This window comes from Microcebus murinus, chromosome 2 (assembly GCF_040939455.1).
Source record: "Microcebus murinus isolate Inina chromosome 2, M.murinus_Inina_mat1.0, whole genome shotgun sequence".
In the NCBI taxonomy this organism is placed as follows: domain Eukaryota; kingdom Metazoa; phylum Chordata; class Mammalia; order Primates; family Cheirogaleidae; genus Microcebus; species Microcebus murinus.
Window position 1 is genome coordinate 13,342,344 of NC_134105.1, and position 17,610 is coordinate 13,359,953.

General features: G+C 60.7%; 2 protein-coding genes across 6 annotated transcripts in view; both read right to left on the bottom strand.

The window, feature by feature from the left end:
- Window positions 1-4,336, bottom strand: part of KIF17 (kinesin family member 17) — a 45,933-nt gene extending 41,597 nt beyond the window's left edge. For 2 of the 4 annotated variants that reach the window (XM_075994671.1, XM_075994669.1), the window contains exon 1: window positions 4,014-4,336. In XM_075994671.1, coding sequence (XP_075850786.1) covers window positions 4,014-4,244 — 231 coding nt within the window. In that variant the 5' untranslated portion in view covers window positions 4,245-4,336. The remainder of the gene's footprint in view (window positions 1-4,013) is intronic. The other 2 variants (XM_075994665.1, XM_075994662.1) reach the window with 1 other exon arrangement.
- Window positions 4,337-4,674: 338 nt separating this feature from the next.
- Window positions 4,675-16,846, bottom strand: SH2D5 (SH2 domain containing 5). 2 transcript variants are annotated; one of them, XM_012787663.2, is made up of 9 exons: window positions 13,458-16,846; window positions 13,095-13,175; window positions 12,694-12,768; window positions 11,793-11,939; window positions 10,277-10,525; window positions 9,947-10,121; window positions 9,467-9,575; window positions 8,618-8,777; window positions 4,675-7,913 (listed from the first exon to the last, which is right to left on the bottom strand). In XM_012787663.2, the coding sequence occupies exons 1-9, from the start codon at window positions 13,542-13,544 to the stop codon at window positions 7,710-7,712; spliced, it is 1,287 nt and encodes a 428-aa protein (XP_012643117.1). In that variant the 5' UTR covers window positions 13,545-16,846; the 3' UTR covers window positions 4,675-7,709. The 2 variants fall into 2 exon arrangements, with proteins under 2 accessions (XP_012643117.1, XP_075850800.1); XM_075994685.1 differs by lacking the exon at window positions 13,458-16,846 and having other exon boundaries at window positions 12,672-12,768; window positions 13,095-13,115.
- Window positions 16,847-17,610: the final 764 nt, after the last annotated feature.

Consider the following 17,610-nt stretch of genomic DNA (forward strand, 5'->3'; position numbering starts at 1 on the left):
AAACATGACTTTATGTTTTGTGTTTCCTTTTATTTATTTATTTATTATTTTTTAGAGACAGGATCTCGCTCTGTTGCCCAGGCTGGAGTGCAGTGGCATCATCATAGCTCACTGCAACCTTAAACTCCTGGGCTCAAGCGATCCTCCTGCCTCAGCCTCCCAAGCAGCTGGGACTACAGGCATGTGCCACCGTGTTTCATTTTAGTTGTCAAAACTTCGGCATCCAAAATGACATGTGCTATCAGTGTAAAATGCACACCAGATTTCAAAGACTTAGTAGAAGAAAGAATGTGAAGTATCTCACTGAGTCATTATATACTGATGTTAATATGCATTATTGTATTTTTGAAATGATAATATTTTGGATCCATTGGGTTAAATAAAATATATTATTACAATTAGTTTTACCTGTTTCCTTTGACTTCTGAAGATGTAGCTGATAGAAAAACTGAAGTTACATTTGTGGCTCACATCATATTTGTGTTGCAAAGTGTCACTCTAGAGCTGCACCATCCAACGCGGCAGCCACCAGCTACGTGTGATTTTTTTTTTTTTTTTTTTTGAGACAGAGTCTCACTTTGTTGCCCAGGCTAGAGTGAGTGCTGTGGCGTCAGCCTAGCTCACAGCAACCTCAAACTCCTGGGCTCAAGCGATCCTCCTGCCTCAGCCTCCCAAGAAGCTGGGACTACAGGCATGCGCCACCATGCCCGGCTAATTTTTTCTATGTATATTAGTTGGACAGTTAATTTCTTTTTTATTTATAGTAGAGACGGGGTCTCGCTCTTGCTCAGGCTGGTTTCGAACTCCTGACCTTGAGCAATCCTCCCGCCTCGGCCTCCCAGAGTGCTAGGATTACAGGCGTGAGCCACCGCGCCCGGCCACATGTGATTATTTAAATTTAACTCAAATTCAGTTTCTCAGTAGCACTAACCCCATGTCGAGTGCCCATGTGCCATCTAATTAGCGCAGATACAGAACATTCCCATTGTCACTGGAAATTCTATGGGACAGCGCTGCTCTAGAGTTAAGCAGAAAACATGTTTACAAGCTTTTCTAAAGCAAGACAAAGATTTCAAAAAGTCTGCCATCACTTGAGGGCTCCAGATGCCCAGGGGACAAGCACACACACGGAGCAGGTCCTGAATGTCCACCGCTCTGCGCCTCCACCCCTCGCTCTGCCGTGCCCACCTGTACTAGGGTTTCCTGGACCGTTTTCACGGAGTCAACTGTTAATCGACTCTTTTAACTTGGTGTCATCCTCAGCAATAGTTCCCGTGACATCGCACTACAGGTTGGATGTGCTAATGGGTTTTTGGACTTCACATTAAAATAAACACATAACTATTGAAATGAAAATAAAAAAAAAAAAACATCTGTTCTAAATTGCCACATGTCCTCTTTCTGCCCCCTCCCAAATATCCCATGCAGGGACATCCTACTCCTCCTCTGGCTTCTGTCGCATGGCTATCTCTGGAATGCAGCCCTGCTCCCCAGCCTAGACGGGGAGCTGGGTCATGAGAGCCTCTGAGGCCACCGGTGTGAACGGCGCAGCAGCAGAGACAGCACAGCCACTGGCTGAGAAGAGCCCCCAGATCGGGCACAGGCTGGGGACGGGGTGAGGAGCTTGGGGGAGGGCCGGTCTGGAGTGGAAGCACCCAGAAGAGCTGAAACGGTCACCCAGTGACAAGACAAGACCACGAGCGGAGAGGGAAGGGGTGGAGAAGAAAAGGGCAAGGACAGAAAGGGCAGTCAGAAGAGCTCGGGGCTTTCAGCAGCAGGATCTGAAGGAAAGTCCTGGGCATGAGGCTCTCCGGAGATTGTTCTGGGGCCCCAAGCCACCAGCCAGGGAGCCCTGGGGGCCGGATCGGAGCCCAGCAAGGCGGACGCCAATGCCCGCCCCTGCGGTGCAGCCGCTCCCTGCTCAGACTGGCCTGCCCGTCCCATGCTGCTCCTTCAGTGGGGGCAGCAGGCTGGAGCACGGGAACTGGGCACTGGATTCACAAATGTCTCACTTGCCCCGCGACTCTCCAGGCCTCTGTTTCCCCATCAGGAGTGGCGACTCCAGCTCTTCTTGTGAAGATCAAATGCTACCTGCTGGTCTCTACCTGGAGGGCCCTTTCTTCCACCTTCTTGCCTGAGCACCTCCTCTCATCCTTCAGGTCTCAGCTGAGACCTCACCTCTTCCAGGAAGTCCTCCCTGCCCTCGCCTGCATTCCCTCCAGGCCGAGGCTTGCTGGCCTTCCCCAGCCTGCCACAGTTCTCCTCCCACTCACCGCCCTGGATCTGACAATCGGCTTAGCTAACAATTACTGTAGCTTCTACCTGCCCACGAGCTTGCTGCGGGCAGAGGCATCTCTCCTTCACCGCAGCGCGCACGGCACGCGCTGGGACGGCGCCTGGTGTGGCGCCTGGTGTGGCGCCGCTGTCCAGTTATTTACATGAGTAGCTGAATGAAAGAACATGTCCCGTGAGTCTGAGGCTCTGTGCATTGTCCAGAGGCAGGCGTCTGACCGAGAATCCCAAATACCAGCAGACGTCAGCAGAGGATGGGCAGTGGGAGGGGAGATTGGACAGGGTCGTCTCTGTGTCCTTAGGGTCCCCCTCTCTGGGTTGGGGCTTCCTGGAACCCGAGAAAGGAGGCTTTCTCGGGGGATTGCTCCCAGGATGGGGGGGGGGACCAAGACCCCATCCCATGAACAAGGCTGAAGGCCCAGGAGGAGGCAAGACCATGGAGGGGCCCCGGCAGGAGGGAGCAGAGGGGCTCGGCGGGGCCCAGGGACAGAGCCATGGCAAGGTCCCGAGAGCATCGGGGAGGCCGCCTAGCGTCTTCTGGGGCCCAGAAACAAAGGTGGAACAAGCTGCTCTGGGAAGAGTGAGCTCCCGTCAGTGGAGACGTGTGGGCGAGGGCGGACATCCAAGGACCCGATAGGGCAGAGGGGCTGAATCAGATGATCCGTCAGGTCCCTTCCAGCCTGGGAGTCGAGGCCAGCAGAGGGACAACCTGGCTATCCCCAGAGCCTAGGACTGTCTCCTGGGGAGAGCTGTCCCTCGGTTGCTGGGCATCAGCCCTGGTCAGCTCCTGGCCACTGGGGAGCATTTTCCAAACTGTTCCTTTTCTTCACAGAACAAGCCAGACTCGCTGAACAGTAGTGGGAGATGACGGCAGAAAGGAACACCCTTGGCCAGGAGGCAGGATGTGTAGGCAGGATATGTAGTTCCACCTCTGCCAGAAACTCACTGTGGGGAGTTTGGGCAAGTGTCCCCCCTCCTGGCCTCAGTCTCCCCACGTGTTATAAAGCTGCCTCGTGGGAGCAAGAGCCCTCTAAAGTGGGAAACTGTTGTCGCCTCCTTGTTCCTCCAATGCTGAGATGGAAGAAGGTAAGTTGGCCCAAAGAGAAATGGCTTCCATTCCTCCAAGATCGGGGCCAGGCCAGGGGGCCTCTCTCCGCAGAAGCAGGGGACCCTTGAGGCCTTTCCTCCCCACGGAGTCGGCTTGTACCCGCCAGAGCCTCTGCGGAAGCCCAAGGGAGGATGAGTGTGAGCTGCGGGAAGGCTTCTGAGTGCAGGGCTGAGGGGGTGGGGGGCAAGCAGATGCCACAGGTGAGGCCAGGAAGGAGGAGAGAGCCGGGCCACCTGGGGCCCTGGGGCCCTGGGGAGGACAGGAGGCGGCTGGGGAAGCGGCTGGAGCTTTCAGGGTCTAGAGTGAGGGTGGAGGGCGAGTGGCCTGGAGGATGGAGTTCTTGTGGGGAAAGGCCTGGAAGGGACGGCATGGATCGCGAGGACCAGCTCTAGGGTTGGGGACAGTGGACCCCGACGCGACACTGTCGGCAGGCTCCAGCTGTCTCCTGCCTGAAGTCTTCAGACCAACCTGTCGCTGTGCTGTCCACCTGCGCCCCCCAAAGGGCCTGCCCGCAGGGCTTGTGGCAACGCTGACCCTTCGGGACCCTCAGGACGCTCGGGTGGCCCCCAGCCCTGCCCTGCCAGTCTGGAAGGCGGCCCGCGGGCGCCCTCACCTCCACCAGCGGGTAGGCGATCTCGTTGTAGATCTGCTCGGTGAAGTGGTCCATGTAGTAGGCGCCGTCGAAAGTGAACTGCTTGGGGGGCTCGTCGGCGGCGCCCGGGTTCTGGATGAAGCACTGGCCGCGCGCGCAGTCCACGGTCACCACGGGCTGGCAGCGCAGCTCCCGCTCCCGCTGGTTCATGGGCCGGCAGCGCACCACCACCTTCACCGACTCGGAGGCCATGGCGCCGCGGCCCGGGCCCCGCGCGCCGGGGCAGACGACCGCCCCGCCGGGGACCCCTGGCCGCGCGCGCCAAGGGGCGGAGCCAGCGTCGGCCTCAGGGGGCGGGGCCTCGGGGTGGGGGCGGGGCCGCGGCGGGGGGATGGGACTCCGCCAGGGGCGCCCCGACGGGAGGCAGGCGGCCGCGGGGCAGTCGCAGGACCCGGGCGGGGGCCGCTGCCCCCGCGCCCGGGCTCGCCCGTCCCTGAGACCCGGCCCGGGCGGGGAAGTGGGGGATCCGCGCTGCAGGCGCCGCCGCAGGACCCGAGGCCCGGAGCCGCCCCAGCGGCCCGCCCGCATGCACGTCGCCGCGGCGTTCGCGGTTGCTGGGCAACGCCCGCGGCGTCACAGGGGGCGGCCCTGGCGAACGACGCGCGCCCTCGGGCCCGAGGTCCCCGGGCTGGGGGCCCGCGCGCGCGGCTGCCTCTGGGGCGCACCCGCGCCGGCTTTGCTGCAGGCCGGGCGCTTTCGCCCCCGCACAGCCCCCGTTCAGAGAGGCTCAGCAATTTGCTCGAGGTTGCCCAGCTAAGATGGGAGCCCAGGCTTGACTTTACCTCGGGTCTAGAGCGATCCAAGAGGGGAGGCTTCACGAAGGGGTTAGAGACCTATGGAGGAAAGCGACAAGGACCTTGCTGTCCTTTATGCACAGTCCTGGACCAGGCAAAGCTTCCTCCGATGCCACCCTCGTTTCTGCTAAGACTCAAGATTTTAAAACAAGCAAAAACTTTAGAAGCCAAGTCTTTTGGCTGGAGCGGGGGATGGCACATGCTTGTAGCGCCAGCTACTCGAGAGGCTGAGGCAGGAGGATCGCTGGAACCCGGTTCTAGTCTACCCTGGGCAACATAGCAAGACTCCTTCACTTTAAAACAAAAGAGCCTTTTGGCTGGAGAGGCCGCCCAGGCCAGCAGAGTGGCTCTGCCACACCTCTGGCCTTGCCTCTTGCACAAAAGCACAGTGTCAGCTATGTGTCAGGTACCCCGGCAGATGCTGGGGAGACAGCCCTCCTGAAGCCCACAGTCTAGCAGAGGAGACTGACACGGGAAACAAAAATCCTACAAACAAAATCCCATAAATAAGTTTACAAACTAAAGAAATGAGTTCCGTGGAACATCTGGAAAGAGAACCTCACTGGACCTAGGGGCCAGGGCAGGCATCCTGAGACTGACTGGAGCTGAAATATGGTGGTTGAAGAGTTAACGTGCCGGGGGGGAAGGGGTACAAGAAAACCTGTCTGGGCTGTGCAAAGGTCCTGTGGCATGTTGCAGGAGCAGAGAGCAAGCCCAAGTCGCCAGAGCAGTACTGGAGTATTTTTCCTATAGGAAATAGCCACTGACATTCACTGCAGAAGAGGAAGCAATGTGGGTTGATTAAATTTACCTAGCTGACCCTTCGGGACATGCTGAGCCCTCGAGGATGGGACCTCAGTCTGGGTCACCATTCAGCACCAGCTGAAGGTATGTTTAGCAAACCAAAACAAAGCAGGAAAACTTGACAAAGACCGTGCCTTTCAAAGGAAAGAAAAGTCTGTACCAGACAATCCAAAGAAATGCATTTTATTTAAGTCCACACAGTAAGGAGAGCTGGGCCACCAAGGTGGTACATTGGGACAAAGAGAAAACTTTGGCCTCTAATTAGACATTTAGGAGTCTGCAAACATGGGCCAAGACCTTGCCCTGTTCACAACACATGATCAATAAATGCTGTCTGAAGGAAGTTAAAGTGCTTGGGGAAGACTGGTCCCTTCAGTGTGAACGTCCCCTAATGCCTTATTCTCAGAAAACTCACACAAAACCCTTCCTGCACAGAGGTGAGCCTCGGCCCAAGTCTGGGCCAATTACCAGGTCTCCTTAAATGCACATGTCTGGTGCTGTAATCCCAGTCACAGGATGTCACTAAACCCCTCTCCTGGCCGGGGGAATGAGGCGGGGGCCTCCCAGCAGAGACCAGGGCTCTGCCCAGGGAAGGGGTGGGTTCCGGTAGAGATGCCAGCACAACAGAGTCCCAGCTCCCACTCACATCATCAAACCAGAGCTGGGTTTCCAGTGAAAAGAGCCCCTAAAGGACAGCCTCCTCCTATCCCCTGCGACAGGACATCTTATTGACTTGTGAGAAAGTGAGAAGGTCGTGAGCCAATATCCTGGCCCAGCTGGGGGGAGGGAAGCTGGGAACATGGGGGGCCTGCTTTGCCCTCCCAAGCTTGTCCCCTCTTCCTGCTCCGTAGGGACTGCCGCCTCCTTGCAGGCACTGAACTGCTCCGTCCCACTCCAGATGGGGGAAAAGGCAGCCCCCAGACTCACGACCAGACCAGGCCTCTGCCTCAGGAAGAGAAGTTCTTCCACAATGAACTTGTTCTGTAACTTAATTCAGAAGATACATATTTTTCTGCTGAGGTTACTTACAAAAGAGGACACCTGGGTTTGTCAGTCACTGGCAGGGCTACTGCCTGAGCCTAGAATCACTCCCTCGGGTCTCCCACTGCTGCGAGGCCAAGCCCCTCTGGCAGGGCCCAAGTCAGTTCTGCCTTTGGATGGTTCTGCTCTGACCTCATCGCTGATGGGGCTGGCCAGGTCAGGTGCCCCTGACAGCAGTGGTCAGTCAGCACCATGCTAAGAAGGCTTCCCAAGGCAGCCACCAAATGTCCTGTGGGCATCCCGTCTGGGCAAGCAGGAATCACAGTCCTGGGTCCCTTCCTGAGCAGCACGCTGGGACTCTTTGCCCTGTCTGCCAGGCTATAGGCCTTTCTGCACACAGCTGTCGCCTGGGCATGGACCTTGAGTGGCACACTTCTTTGTGCACCCTGCCCTTTCTGCACCTTCGTAACCCCCCATTGCTCAGAGCTGAAGCTGAGACTCTTTCGCCCTCAGATGCATGTGCTCTACCTGTCAGCCTGGTGTGGCTCAGCCCCAGCCTCCCCACCCACAAGCTCCTCGGGGTCACCTCTGCTCTCTCTGAGAGGTGGCTCACCCCCAGATCTTTGCCCAAAGTGAGAACGCAGCCCTGCCCCCCAAGCCCTTTTCCCTCACTTTTATGCTTTCCTCTGTCAGGAGCTCTCTGGAGACCCCCAGTCAGGGGCCCAAGGCCTGGCCCCCTTGGGAGAGGGCTGCACCTCCATCACCAACAAGCTCCCACCTTAGGAGGAAAGTGGAAGCCCAGAAATGACAAGCATCTGAAGTCACCCAGCAAGTTATCGGAAGCCTGGAGCTCTGCCTGTCCCTCCTGGAATCTGGGGGGGGGGCACATGCTCTGCAAGGAGCCACTGGCGAGCCCCGATCTCAGGGAACCCCTCCCACACGCAGTGAAGCAATGGAAGACTGGTCCAAGGGGCAAGGTGACTGGATGGAACTAGTGACCAGTGGGGTGCAAGGAGGGCAGAGGCTGCTGAGGTCAGGGCCAGGGTGAGTCCTGGCCTTGGGAGTGGGGCCCGGCCTCCTAGCCCAGGCCCTGCAGTTCTGCCTCGGACTTGGCATGGCTAAGGGGCCGGAGGGTCCGGGGCGGCCTGCCCTCGGGCCCAGAGTCCTGCTCCTCGTAGATGGGGTTCAGGCGGCCCATGTCCAGGGGGCAGAAGAGGCTGCGCTCCGTCACAGCGTGGTTCTCCACCAGGGCCTCCAGGCTGGGGAACTCTGCTGGCAGGTGCTAGGCGAGGAAAGGGCTTCAGGTCCAGTCCCCTTCCCCATGGCTCATGCCAGCCACCCCCTCCCACGGGAGGCTGACCATTTTAGAGAGCAGACATAGAGCTCAGAGAGGTCACATGTGCTGTCATGGAACAGACACAATTTCCTCCATGAGACATTCAGCTTGGAAGTAAGGGCACACGTGTGAAAAGCCCTGCCACCCCCTCCGAGTCCCTGGAAACCCGGGGGGCAGGACAAGACGCTGGAACGGAGCTTAGGCAAGCCCTGGCCTCTGAGTCGGTTTCCTCCTCTTCTAAGATGGGCTGGGGTGTGGGAAAGAGGGACTTAAAAGCCAGGATTCCTATGGAAATGCGAGGCGTGACTCCAGCCGGGCCCAAGACTACCAGTGGCACCCTTCGAAAGGCCCCTCTGGAGAGGGGGGCCTCAGGGATCAGGTACCGCCCTGGTCGTCCCAAGTCTTTAGGTCAGGGAGGAGCCAGCAGGGCAGAGGCGGGGCCAAGTGGGCCAGCGGGGCCAATGAGGGCAGCAGAGACGGGAGGGGAATTGGCTAAGGGGCGGGGCCAGATAGAGCCAATGGGGGACCGGGATGGGGGCGAGGCAGGACCTCAGAGGCTAGAAAGGGGCGGGGCATGAAGGAACGGGGCGGAGCCAGCGACGGGGCGGGGCCAGGGCCAGGGCCAGGGCCGGCGGGGGCCACTCTCTCACCTCCAAGCAGTAGCGGCCCAGGTGGTTCCGGAAGACCTGGTGGGGCACCACGCCGCACTGCGTGCGCACCGACAGGCACCACTGGCCGCTGGCGCCCGGCTCTGGCCACAGCAGGAAGGCCCCGAGCGCGTCTCTCCGCAGCAGGGCGAGGGCACAGTGCCTGGGGGCACAGAGGAGGTGGCTGAAGGCAGGACCCCTCGTCAGGGCCCAGCCTCGGGTTGCTCCCTGGACAATGGGCATAGCAGCCAATAACAGGATTAAATGCCCTTAAAACGATAGTACGCGCCAGGCGCGGTAGCTCAAGCCTGTAATTGCAGAGCTTTGGGAGGGCGTGGAATGTGTCATCGCTTGAGCCCAGGAGTTCAAGGCTGCAGCAAGCTACGATGGCGCCCCTGCACTCCAGCCTGGGCTACAGAGTAGACTATCTCAAAAACAAACAAACAAAACTGGACCCAGAGTAGCTGCTCAAGGCTCAGTGAAAGGAAGCTTTTAGGTGCTTAAAAAGGTTTCCAAAGGGTCCCTAATTGTTCACAACTGCAAGACCCTATCAGGAGGGAGGTTTAAAGAGCTGACATTTAAGGAGCTCTTGCCCTGCCACAGGCCAGGGACTGAGAGCTTTGCCTGAATTGCCTCATCTGCTCTTATCACAACCTTGCCATGAAGGTCCTTTCATTATCCCCATCTTACGTTTGAGAAAACTGAGGGCCAGGGAGGTGGAGTCCCATGCCTGAGGCCACGAGGTTGGGAGTGCTCTGTACTGTAGCGTGTGCACCACAGGGCCCTGGGGAAGCCCACAGCCCATTTCTCTGCCCACCCCAAGGGACTGGCATACGGCCAGGCCCCTCCTACCTGGAGATGCCAGCAAAGGCCCAGATGTTCTCTGTCAGGCTGCCATCGCTCTCCACCAGGCACGAGGGGCCACCAGGCCCCCGGGGCCAAGCCTCCCATGCAGCAGGAACTATGGAGACGGCCCAGGGGTCAGAGGGAGAGCAGCCAAACCCTCCCATGCCCAGCCTGCTCTCTGGCGACCGGCCCCATCGGTCCCATGTCTGTCTGCTCACCACGCCTCCCGCCCTGCCCGGCAGGCACTCGTCCAGCCCGCAGCAGACACGTGCACACACGGCACCCCACGCACCAGTTACAGTCCAGACCCAGCTGTGCGTGCAGTTGCTGTGCAAGCCCTGGGCACACACACGCACAGGCATCCCCTCGGAGGTGCGGCCACAGCCTTGCAGGGATGGACACCCACGCCCACCCTCTCTGACTGGCGCAGGGGCACACAGGCATGGCTCCAGGGGCACACGGGGCGGGTGTGCTCCTGCAACTCACAGGCCTCCCGAGCCGACAGCTGCAGCTGAGTCTCGTAGGTGCAGCCTCGGTAGGCCCCCGAGCGGATCACCTTGCTGCGGATGGCCTTCTTGCGCACCAGCGTGGGCGAGCAGTAGGGATTTCCCACGCGGAAGTGGCGGGGCCCCCCGCGGCCTTCTGAATCTGGTAGCTCCTTCTAAGGCACCAAGAGGAGCCCACACCCAGGCAGACTCAGGCCCAGCCATGTCAGGCCGGGTGAAACCCCCCAAAGTCCAGCCTCCCAATGAGACCCCCAAGCCCTTGCCCAGTTCCCTTGTCCCCTGCCCACTCCCTGGCTGGGGTGCTGCGTACCCCACTGCCCACTGGGCCCTCTGCTGGCAGCCGCCTGAAGGAGACCAGCGCATGGACGTTCTGTGAGAGCTGATCACGGCCGAAGGGCTCCCGCATCAGGCCAGGGGGTCCTCCAGGGCTGGGTAGTGGCTTCTGGGGCATGTCCCCTGAAGGTCCTGGGCAGGGCTTGGGCTGTGCCCTCTCCTCAGGGTGCTGCAAGAGGTAGGCAAGCTGGAAGGAGCGGCAGAGTAGCAGGTGCAGGATTTGGACCTGGGGGGAGAGGTGGGCTCAGCTGGAGGAGCTCTCCCAGGGAACGCCACAGATGCGTGCAGCCCCGTGGCTCCGAGTGCTCTTCCTCACTCTTCCTGGACAAACTACTTATCCCTTAAAAGCTCACCATGCAGGCTCCCCTACCAGCTTCCTTAATTTACTTAACAAATACTGAGCACCTACTTTGTGCCAGGCATCCTGATTGCAGCAGAGAATCTAACCGCGAAAATGCACCCCTAGCCCTGGGCTTCCCACTCCCGCCCTGCGCAGTCAGTCAGCGCCTCTTGGAGGAATGGCTGCGAGCACAGGCCCTGGAGTCGGAACCGGGGCTCCAATCCTGGCTCTGTCACTCAGCAGCTGCTGTGTGACCCTGGGCAGAGCACATGGCACTGTCTGAGCCTCGTTCTCCTTATCCCCTGTGCTCCTTTGAGGAGTTAAGGAAGCGGAGCACAGAGAACTCCCAGCATGGGCCCGGTCCTTCTCTGGGGCCAGCACGTTCTGCCTGCCACACACACCATCCAGATCCAACATGTTAGAACCTTGAGTTTCAGAAGATCAAGGTGGCCATGTCTCAGCCACCTGTCACCCCAGTGTCCAGCACAGGGCTCAACATACAGGATGACAGCAAATGCTTACTGGGTGAAACCAAACCCTGCCTCTGCTTGCCAGACGACTGGCTGCCACAGCCCTGTCATTCACGACGGTCAAGCTGGTTTGGACTCCCCGATCTACCTGCCTGCCCCTGGCAACCACCCGACCACACAGGGCCAAGCACTGGTGCATCTCAGGACCCGGCCCCAGGCGCTGCTCTCACAGAGCCCAAGTGCCTGCAATTAGGGACAGACTGGTGGTACGGTGCTGTCGTGTCACAGGACCCCAGAGAGAGGGGCAGTCCAGGAGTCAAGGTGGGGTTCACACACACTTGGGCTGAGCCTTGAAAGGCAAGTCAGAATCAGCCGAGACAGGGGGAGGGGCACTGCAGACAGAGGGAACAGCACGAGCAGAGGCCTGGCAGCGAGACCCTGCGATCCCTAAGAGCACGGCCAGGTTCCCGCCGGGACCAGGGAACGCTGAGGCCACGGACTTGCTTTGTAGTGTCCTCAGCGGGCAGAGCAGCAGAAGGAGCCAGGGTGGCCAAGGGCACATACATGGAGGGGGCTCAGGCCACCCTGGCTTAGACCTCAAAGGCCTCTGTCCCTGGAACCTGTCCTGATGCCCAGCACACCCCCACCCAGCCTCAGCTGTGGCCCCCGCGGGCCCCAGACACCTCTCCAGGCTGGCTGCCCACAAACAGGTGGCAGAAGAGCTTGCTGGCCGGGCTCCGTGGGTTGCGGGCGATGAAGGCAAACTGGCAGTCGGCGGGGCACCAGGTGGAGTAGAGCACGCGCCTCAGGGCGTGCGCCATCAGGAGCACCTGGGGACAGTGGGCGTGAAGGCCCCTCAGACCAGCACCTGGCCTCAGCCCCGGCGCCCCCACCTGCTCTCCAGCCTGTAGGCCCAGCTGAGGGCCACCCCACTCCCAGGGGAGGAAGTCCTCCCTTCTCCCAGGCCTGCCCAGTCCCAAACCCGCATCCAGGTTTCACGCCAGGTTTCAAGTCAGGGGCTTTGAATCCTGACTCCGTCACTCATTCTCCATGTGACTTGGGCAGGTGAGTACAGTCCTCTGTTGTGACATGTGTCAAGTGGGGAGAATACCAGTCTCTCTCTGATCGGGCTGTTGGTGGGGGTCAGCGGGACCTCATGCAACTGGCGCAAGACCTGACCCCAGGGCCCAGGGCCCGGCAATGCCCAGGGACACCATCTGCACCGCAGCTATGGGGTGCGGGCTGGCAGGCAGGGGCTCCCACTGGCCTCCAGCCTGCGTCTGGCCCCTGCCACAGTTGTGAGAGGCTGTCCACGGCCCACCAGCCGAGGCGGGGCAGGGCACCTCCGAGAAGCTCAGGGCTGGAAGATCCTGGTGCTCAGCCAGGAGCTGGCCCCTCTGGAGGAGATTTTGGAGACCTGTGGCACCTGCGGCCTGGAGGTGCCCTGGGAGGCGGGTCATCGGAGAGAGAAAGCCAAAGGCCCAGAGCGGACTGTGGGAAGTGCTGGGGCCAGGACCGAGGCGGAGGTGAATGCGGCCTGAGGGAGGAGACACCTGGCTCACCTGCACCCACACGGGCTCCTACCTCACCCTCCCCACTGTAGATCTTGAGTCCCTGAAGGCTGAACTTCAGGATGACAGCCCGGCGTCGGGGACAGTCCTGGGGGGAAGACAATCGGGGGGAGGGGTGTAGGTGTCACCTCCTAGGCTTTGCCCTCAGTACCATCCACCAAGGGCTGATCAGGGATGAGGGACTCAGGGACTGAGCTGGGGGAAGTGTGGATGGCTCCTGGCAGAACATCCCCCAACCAGGGCCATCAAGAGCCACATTATGACCAGCCCATCTGTGTCTTCCAACTGTGGGGTGCAGGTCACAGACAGCCCAGAGGAAGGGAGTCCCCGGCATAAGGGATCTGGTCTGGTGGGGTCGTTCCAAGGCTTGGATCTCTCCCAGGGAAGTGCCCTCCCAGCCCCCAGCCCACCCACCTTCAGTGCCCACAGCTGTTGCTGCACCAGCCACACGCTGTCCTGTGTGTCCAGGTCGTCCACGGGGAAGGAGCCCACGTACTGCTCGGCAGCGGGGTGGGAGGGGCAGGACAGGGAGTCAGGCCCCCAGATGCCCTCTGCCCTGCCCGCCTTGGCCAGCAGCGCAGCACAGGTCCATGCTCTGCTGCTGTCACAATAGGTGAGCCACTCGGCCCTCTGAGGTGCCCTCCCCTCCTGTGTGCACACACACTCCAAGGCGCCGGCCAGGGACGGAAGACTAGCAAACAGGTCCTTGACTGCCAGCTCCTCCCCACCCCCAGGGCCTGCCACCCAAGGGCCACCCGGACAGGGAGCCACACCCACCTGGGCGAACTTGGTGATGCTCCTGGGCTGGAGAGGGGCCGGCCCGCAGTCAGAGGCCCTGCGGCCCCGTGCCCCGGCCTTCTGCATGGTCCCCCCGGGGCCTGGCTCCTCGCTCTGCAGGAGGGAAGGCTGCGAAGGGCAGGAGGAGAAGGGCTGGTTTGTAGGTAGGCAGGTCACAGCGCCCCCAACAGGCCAGTGAGTTCATGTGTTCATTTGCTCATTCATTCATTCCTGAGCACCTGCTATGTGCCCAGCAACGTCCTGGGCACTGGGGACACAGTTCCCCCCCAAAATGATGACATCTCTGCCTGCCCTCATGGAGCTGACATTCTTACTGAGGAGAAAGATGATAAACTCAATAATAATACAGATAATATGTAGATGGTGATAAAGGGAAGAGGATCTGAAACATCAGGTTGGGGGTTGATTAAAGGTAGGAAGCCCTCCCTGAGGAGGTGAGGTTTGGGTCATGATCAGAAGAGTGGCCGGTGGCTCATGCCTGTAATCCCAGCACTTTGGAGGCCAAGGCAGGAGGATCAGAGGATCACTTAAGGCCAGGAGTTTGAGACCAGCCTGAACAACAAATTATCCCATCTCTACAAATTATTTTTTTTTCTTTTCTTTTGTTTTTAATTTTTATTTTTATATTGTTGTTTTGATTTCTTTTCTGAGAAGTCTTGCTGGAATCTACAAATTATATATAAAAAAAAATTAGCCAGGGTGGTGGTGTACACCTGTAGCCCCAGCTCCTTGGGAGGCTGAGGTGGGAGGATTGCCTGAGCCCAGGCATTTGAGGCTGCAGTATACTATGATCACGCCACTGCACTCCAGCCTGGGTGACAGAACAAGACCTTGGGTGGCAGTTCATGACCTGGGTTTCTTCCTTACTCACGCAGCAAACACTGCAGACCAAGGTGCTCAGTCCCTGCCCCAAGGGGTGGCAGTCAGTCAGGGGACAGACTCATGCAAAGTACCAAGGTAAGAGAGGGCACCTGCGACAGCTCCACCAAAGAGGAGGGTGGTGACAGCGGTGAGAACAGAGTCTGCAAAGGCACAGAGGGGGGAGAGCAGCTGCTGGAGCCCCCAGGGAGCCCTCACCAGAGCAGCAGGCCAGGACCAGTCTGGGACCAGCCTTAAATGTCACACTAGGGAACTCAGGCTCTGCCCTGGAGGCAGTGGGAGCCACGGCAGGTGGCTAAAAGCTGATGGCCAGAGCTGATGGGCCGGGAACCTGCTTCAGAGGCCCCTGCTCATTCAGCCCAGCCAGGCTCCATCCAGTCCCTCCCGGAAGCCCCTAGCCCCTTGCAGATCGTCAAGACCGGAACTCCGAGCGCTGATGCTAAGTTGGGATGCGGAGAAGCTGGACAGCTGCCCTGGGGCACTGAGGGGCGCCGCCTCCGCCCCCCAGCCCAGCCCGGTTCTGGTCTTTCCTGGGACCCTTCTCCCAGACCACTAGTGAAGGAGAGGGAGAGAGGGGAGGCCGTGCAAGATTGTCCTCATTTCCCCCGAGCGCCCAGGACCACAGCTGGTGCTCAATAGATGCTGAATAAATGCGTCAACAGACGGATGACTACAAGAAGAATAGCTGACTGCCTCTCCCGAGGTCCCCAAGGACTCAGCTTCCCCAGCCTTTCTGGGGCCAATTAGAAAGCCACCTGCATCTGCATCCTGGCTGGTCCTCTCATCGGCCCACTCACAGTCACTAACTTGGGATCAGGGAGACCTGGGTCCAAATCCTGTGTGACTCTGGGCAAGCTGCCACAACTCCCTGAGCCTCCACTGCCTCTTCTGCAAACCTGGGAGCAGTGGAGGAGAACTGGGCGGAGGAGCAGGCAGCGCACGGCCGGCCGGGCTGGGAGCCGATGCCCAACAAATAGTTTCTCGGGGCATGGGGGACCCCAAAGCCAGCCACTCGGGGGGGAGTTTGGGAGGTCAGCAGGGTCTGACCACCTTCACCCCCTGCTTGTCCCTGGCCACACCCACAGGAGACCGCTCAGTCTTGGAGGGCAAGGCAGGGGGAGGCCAGGAGAGAGCAGGTATCAGAGCTGTGGGCAGGAAAGGCTGTGTCCTGGGTGTGCCCCAACTCACCACGTCCTGGGGAGTCTTTGGAGAAGGAGGGAGGGTTTGGTGGCTTTGGAGCTGACACTGTTGGCACCAAGAGCCAGGAACAAAGGCCCCTATCTCTGCCCCCCCCTTCAACCCCAAGCTCAGGCCAGGGTGGAGGGGCCTGCGGCAATCTACAATCTACTTTACAGAGGACAAGCTGGAAAATAAGGGCTGCGGGGTCCCCTGAGGCTTTCCTGGCTCCCCTCTCATCCTGTCTGCCCCCCCCCCTGTTCTGGCCGGCACCCTCCACAGTCTGATCCTGATCATCTTGCACATTGTATCCTTTAGTGCCTTTTATGTTTAAATAAAGCAAAGTTAGCTGTGTGACAGGCACTAACGCCACCACGTGACACCTGGCCCAGGAGATGGGGCTTCCAGTGAAGCCACCTTTGATGGCAGGCCGTGGGGAGGGAGGAGGCAGAGACCAAAAAACAAACGGGACAAAAGGGAGAGAGGGAAAGAACGAAGACGCGAAGGCAGTGGACAGAGGCGGAGCAGAGAGGGGGGAGCAGACAAAAGCAGAGAGGGGAAGGAGGGCGGGAGGAGGGCGAGGAGGGCACACTGGCCATCCGCGAGCACGGAGAGTGTGAGGTGGGAAGGAGCCACGCGATCGCACGCGCGCACACACGCGCACACACGCAGAGGCAGCTGTCTATGCGGGCCTCCCCCTCCAGATCCCCAGCGGCATCTCCCGGGCGTCCGTCGGGTGGGGGTAAGGCCCTCCCTCCTGGGCGTCCCCCCATTACCTGATCTTCCCCGCGGTCCTCAGCCTCCCTGGAAACTGAAGTTTCTCCCCTCTTCCACCTCCCGCGCCTGAGGGCACAGGCATGTCAGCCCCAGCCCTGGGGTTGGAGGTGGTGGGGGTTCCCAGGGAGGGCGACAGGCTCACCCTAACCCCGGAAACAGACCCGCTTGCTCATTTGGATCAGATTTTGTTTTCTGAGGTTTCGCACGAGCCAGGCTGGGCAAGCCGTTCGGAATGAGGCCGGGAATGAGCCTCCTCGTGTCCCTCTGAGGCTTTCTGGGTGGCCCTGCCTCCTGGGTCAAGCACAGGGGCTCCCTGCTGCACTGTACTTATCCACCTTCTCGGCCTGCTGACCCTGGGCTCAGCAAATGGTGGCTCAGGGAGGTGAAGTCACTTGCCCAAGGTCACACAGCATTAGTGGGAGAGCTGGGAGGGAACCCAGGGCTCTGGAGCCCTGTCCCCAGGCCATGGCAGCGACCTTCTGCTCGGACTCCGCTGTCCCACCTACACAGGGTGTCCACCCCTGGCGCCGGCGGCCCCAGCCTGTCCCGGGGAAGCAGCCGGGGCGCAGCGGCGCCGACGGGACAGCAGAACCGCCGCTCCGGCCCCGGCGCCGCCTGCCCCGGCTCGCTCCCGCCGCCCGAGCCCGCGCGGTCGCGGAGGATGCAGACCCCGCAGCCGGGTGCGGAGCACGGACTGCGGGCCACAGGGTTGGCTGCCGCGACCCCGGGCGAGTCGCGTTACTTCTCGGCCCGGCGGTCCGCTGCGAGGCGGGCATGCTCGGCGGCGCCTGCGGGGTTGTCGTTGCCCGCGCCCCATTTCCGAGCCCGCTCTCTGCCGCCGGGGCCCAGGTCCCCAAGTCCCCCCGCTCCGGGGCGCCCACGCCGCGGTGGGGGACGGCTGGGGCAGTGAACGCCGAGCAGAGCCGCGGGAGAGGAGAACGCGAGGTGCGTGCGTGGCCGGGGCGGCCGCGCGGAGCCGGCGACGTGCGAGCGGAAAGTGCCGCTTCAGGACCCGGCGGGGCGCGGGGCGCGGGGCGCGGGGCGCGGCACCCAGAGCGACCGACCCGCCGCGTTACCGTCATTCCCGGGAGCCCCCGCCCCCGCCCGGGGCACGGCGCGATGGCGCAGGTGGCCGCAGACGGGTGACGGCGCGGAGGGACAGGGTGCTCGCCGCCCCCGGGACCCGCCCGCACCTCGGCGCCCGCGACCGAGCCCCGCGCCTGCCGGTCACTCACCGCTGCCGCCGCGCCGCAGCCGGGTCTCCGCGGCTCGAACCCGCGCAGCCCCGCGCCCCCGCCCC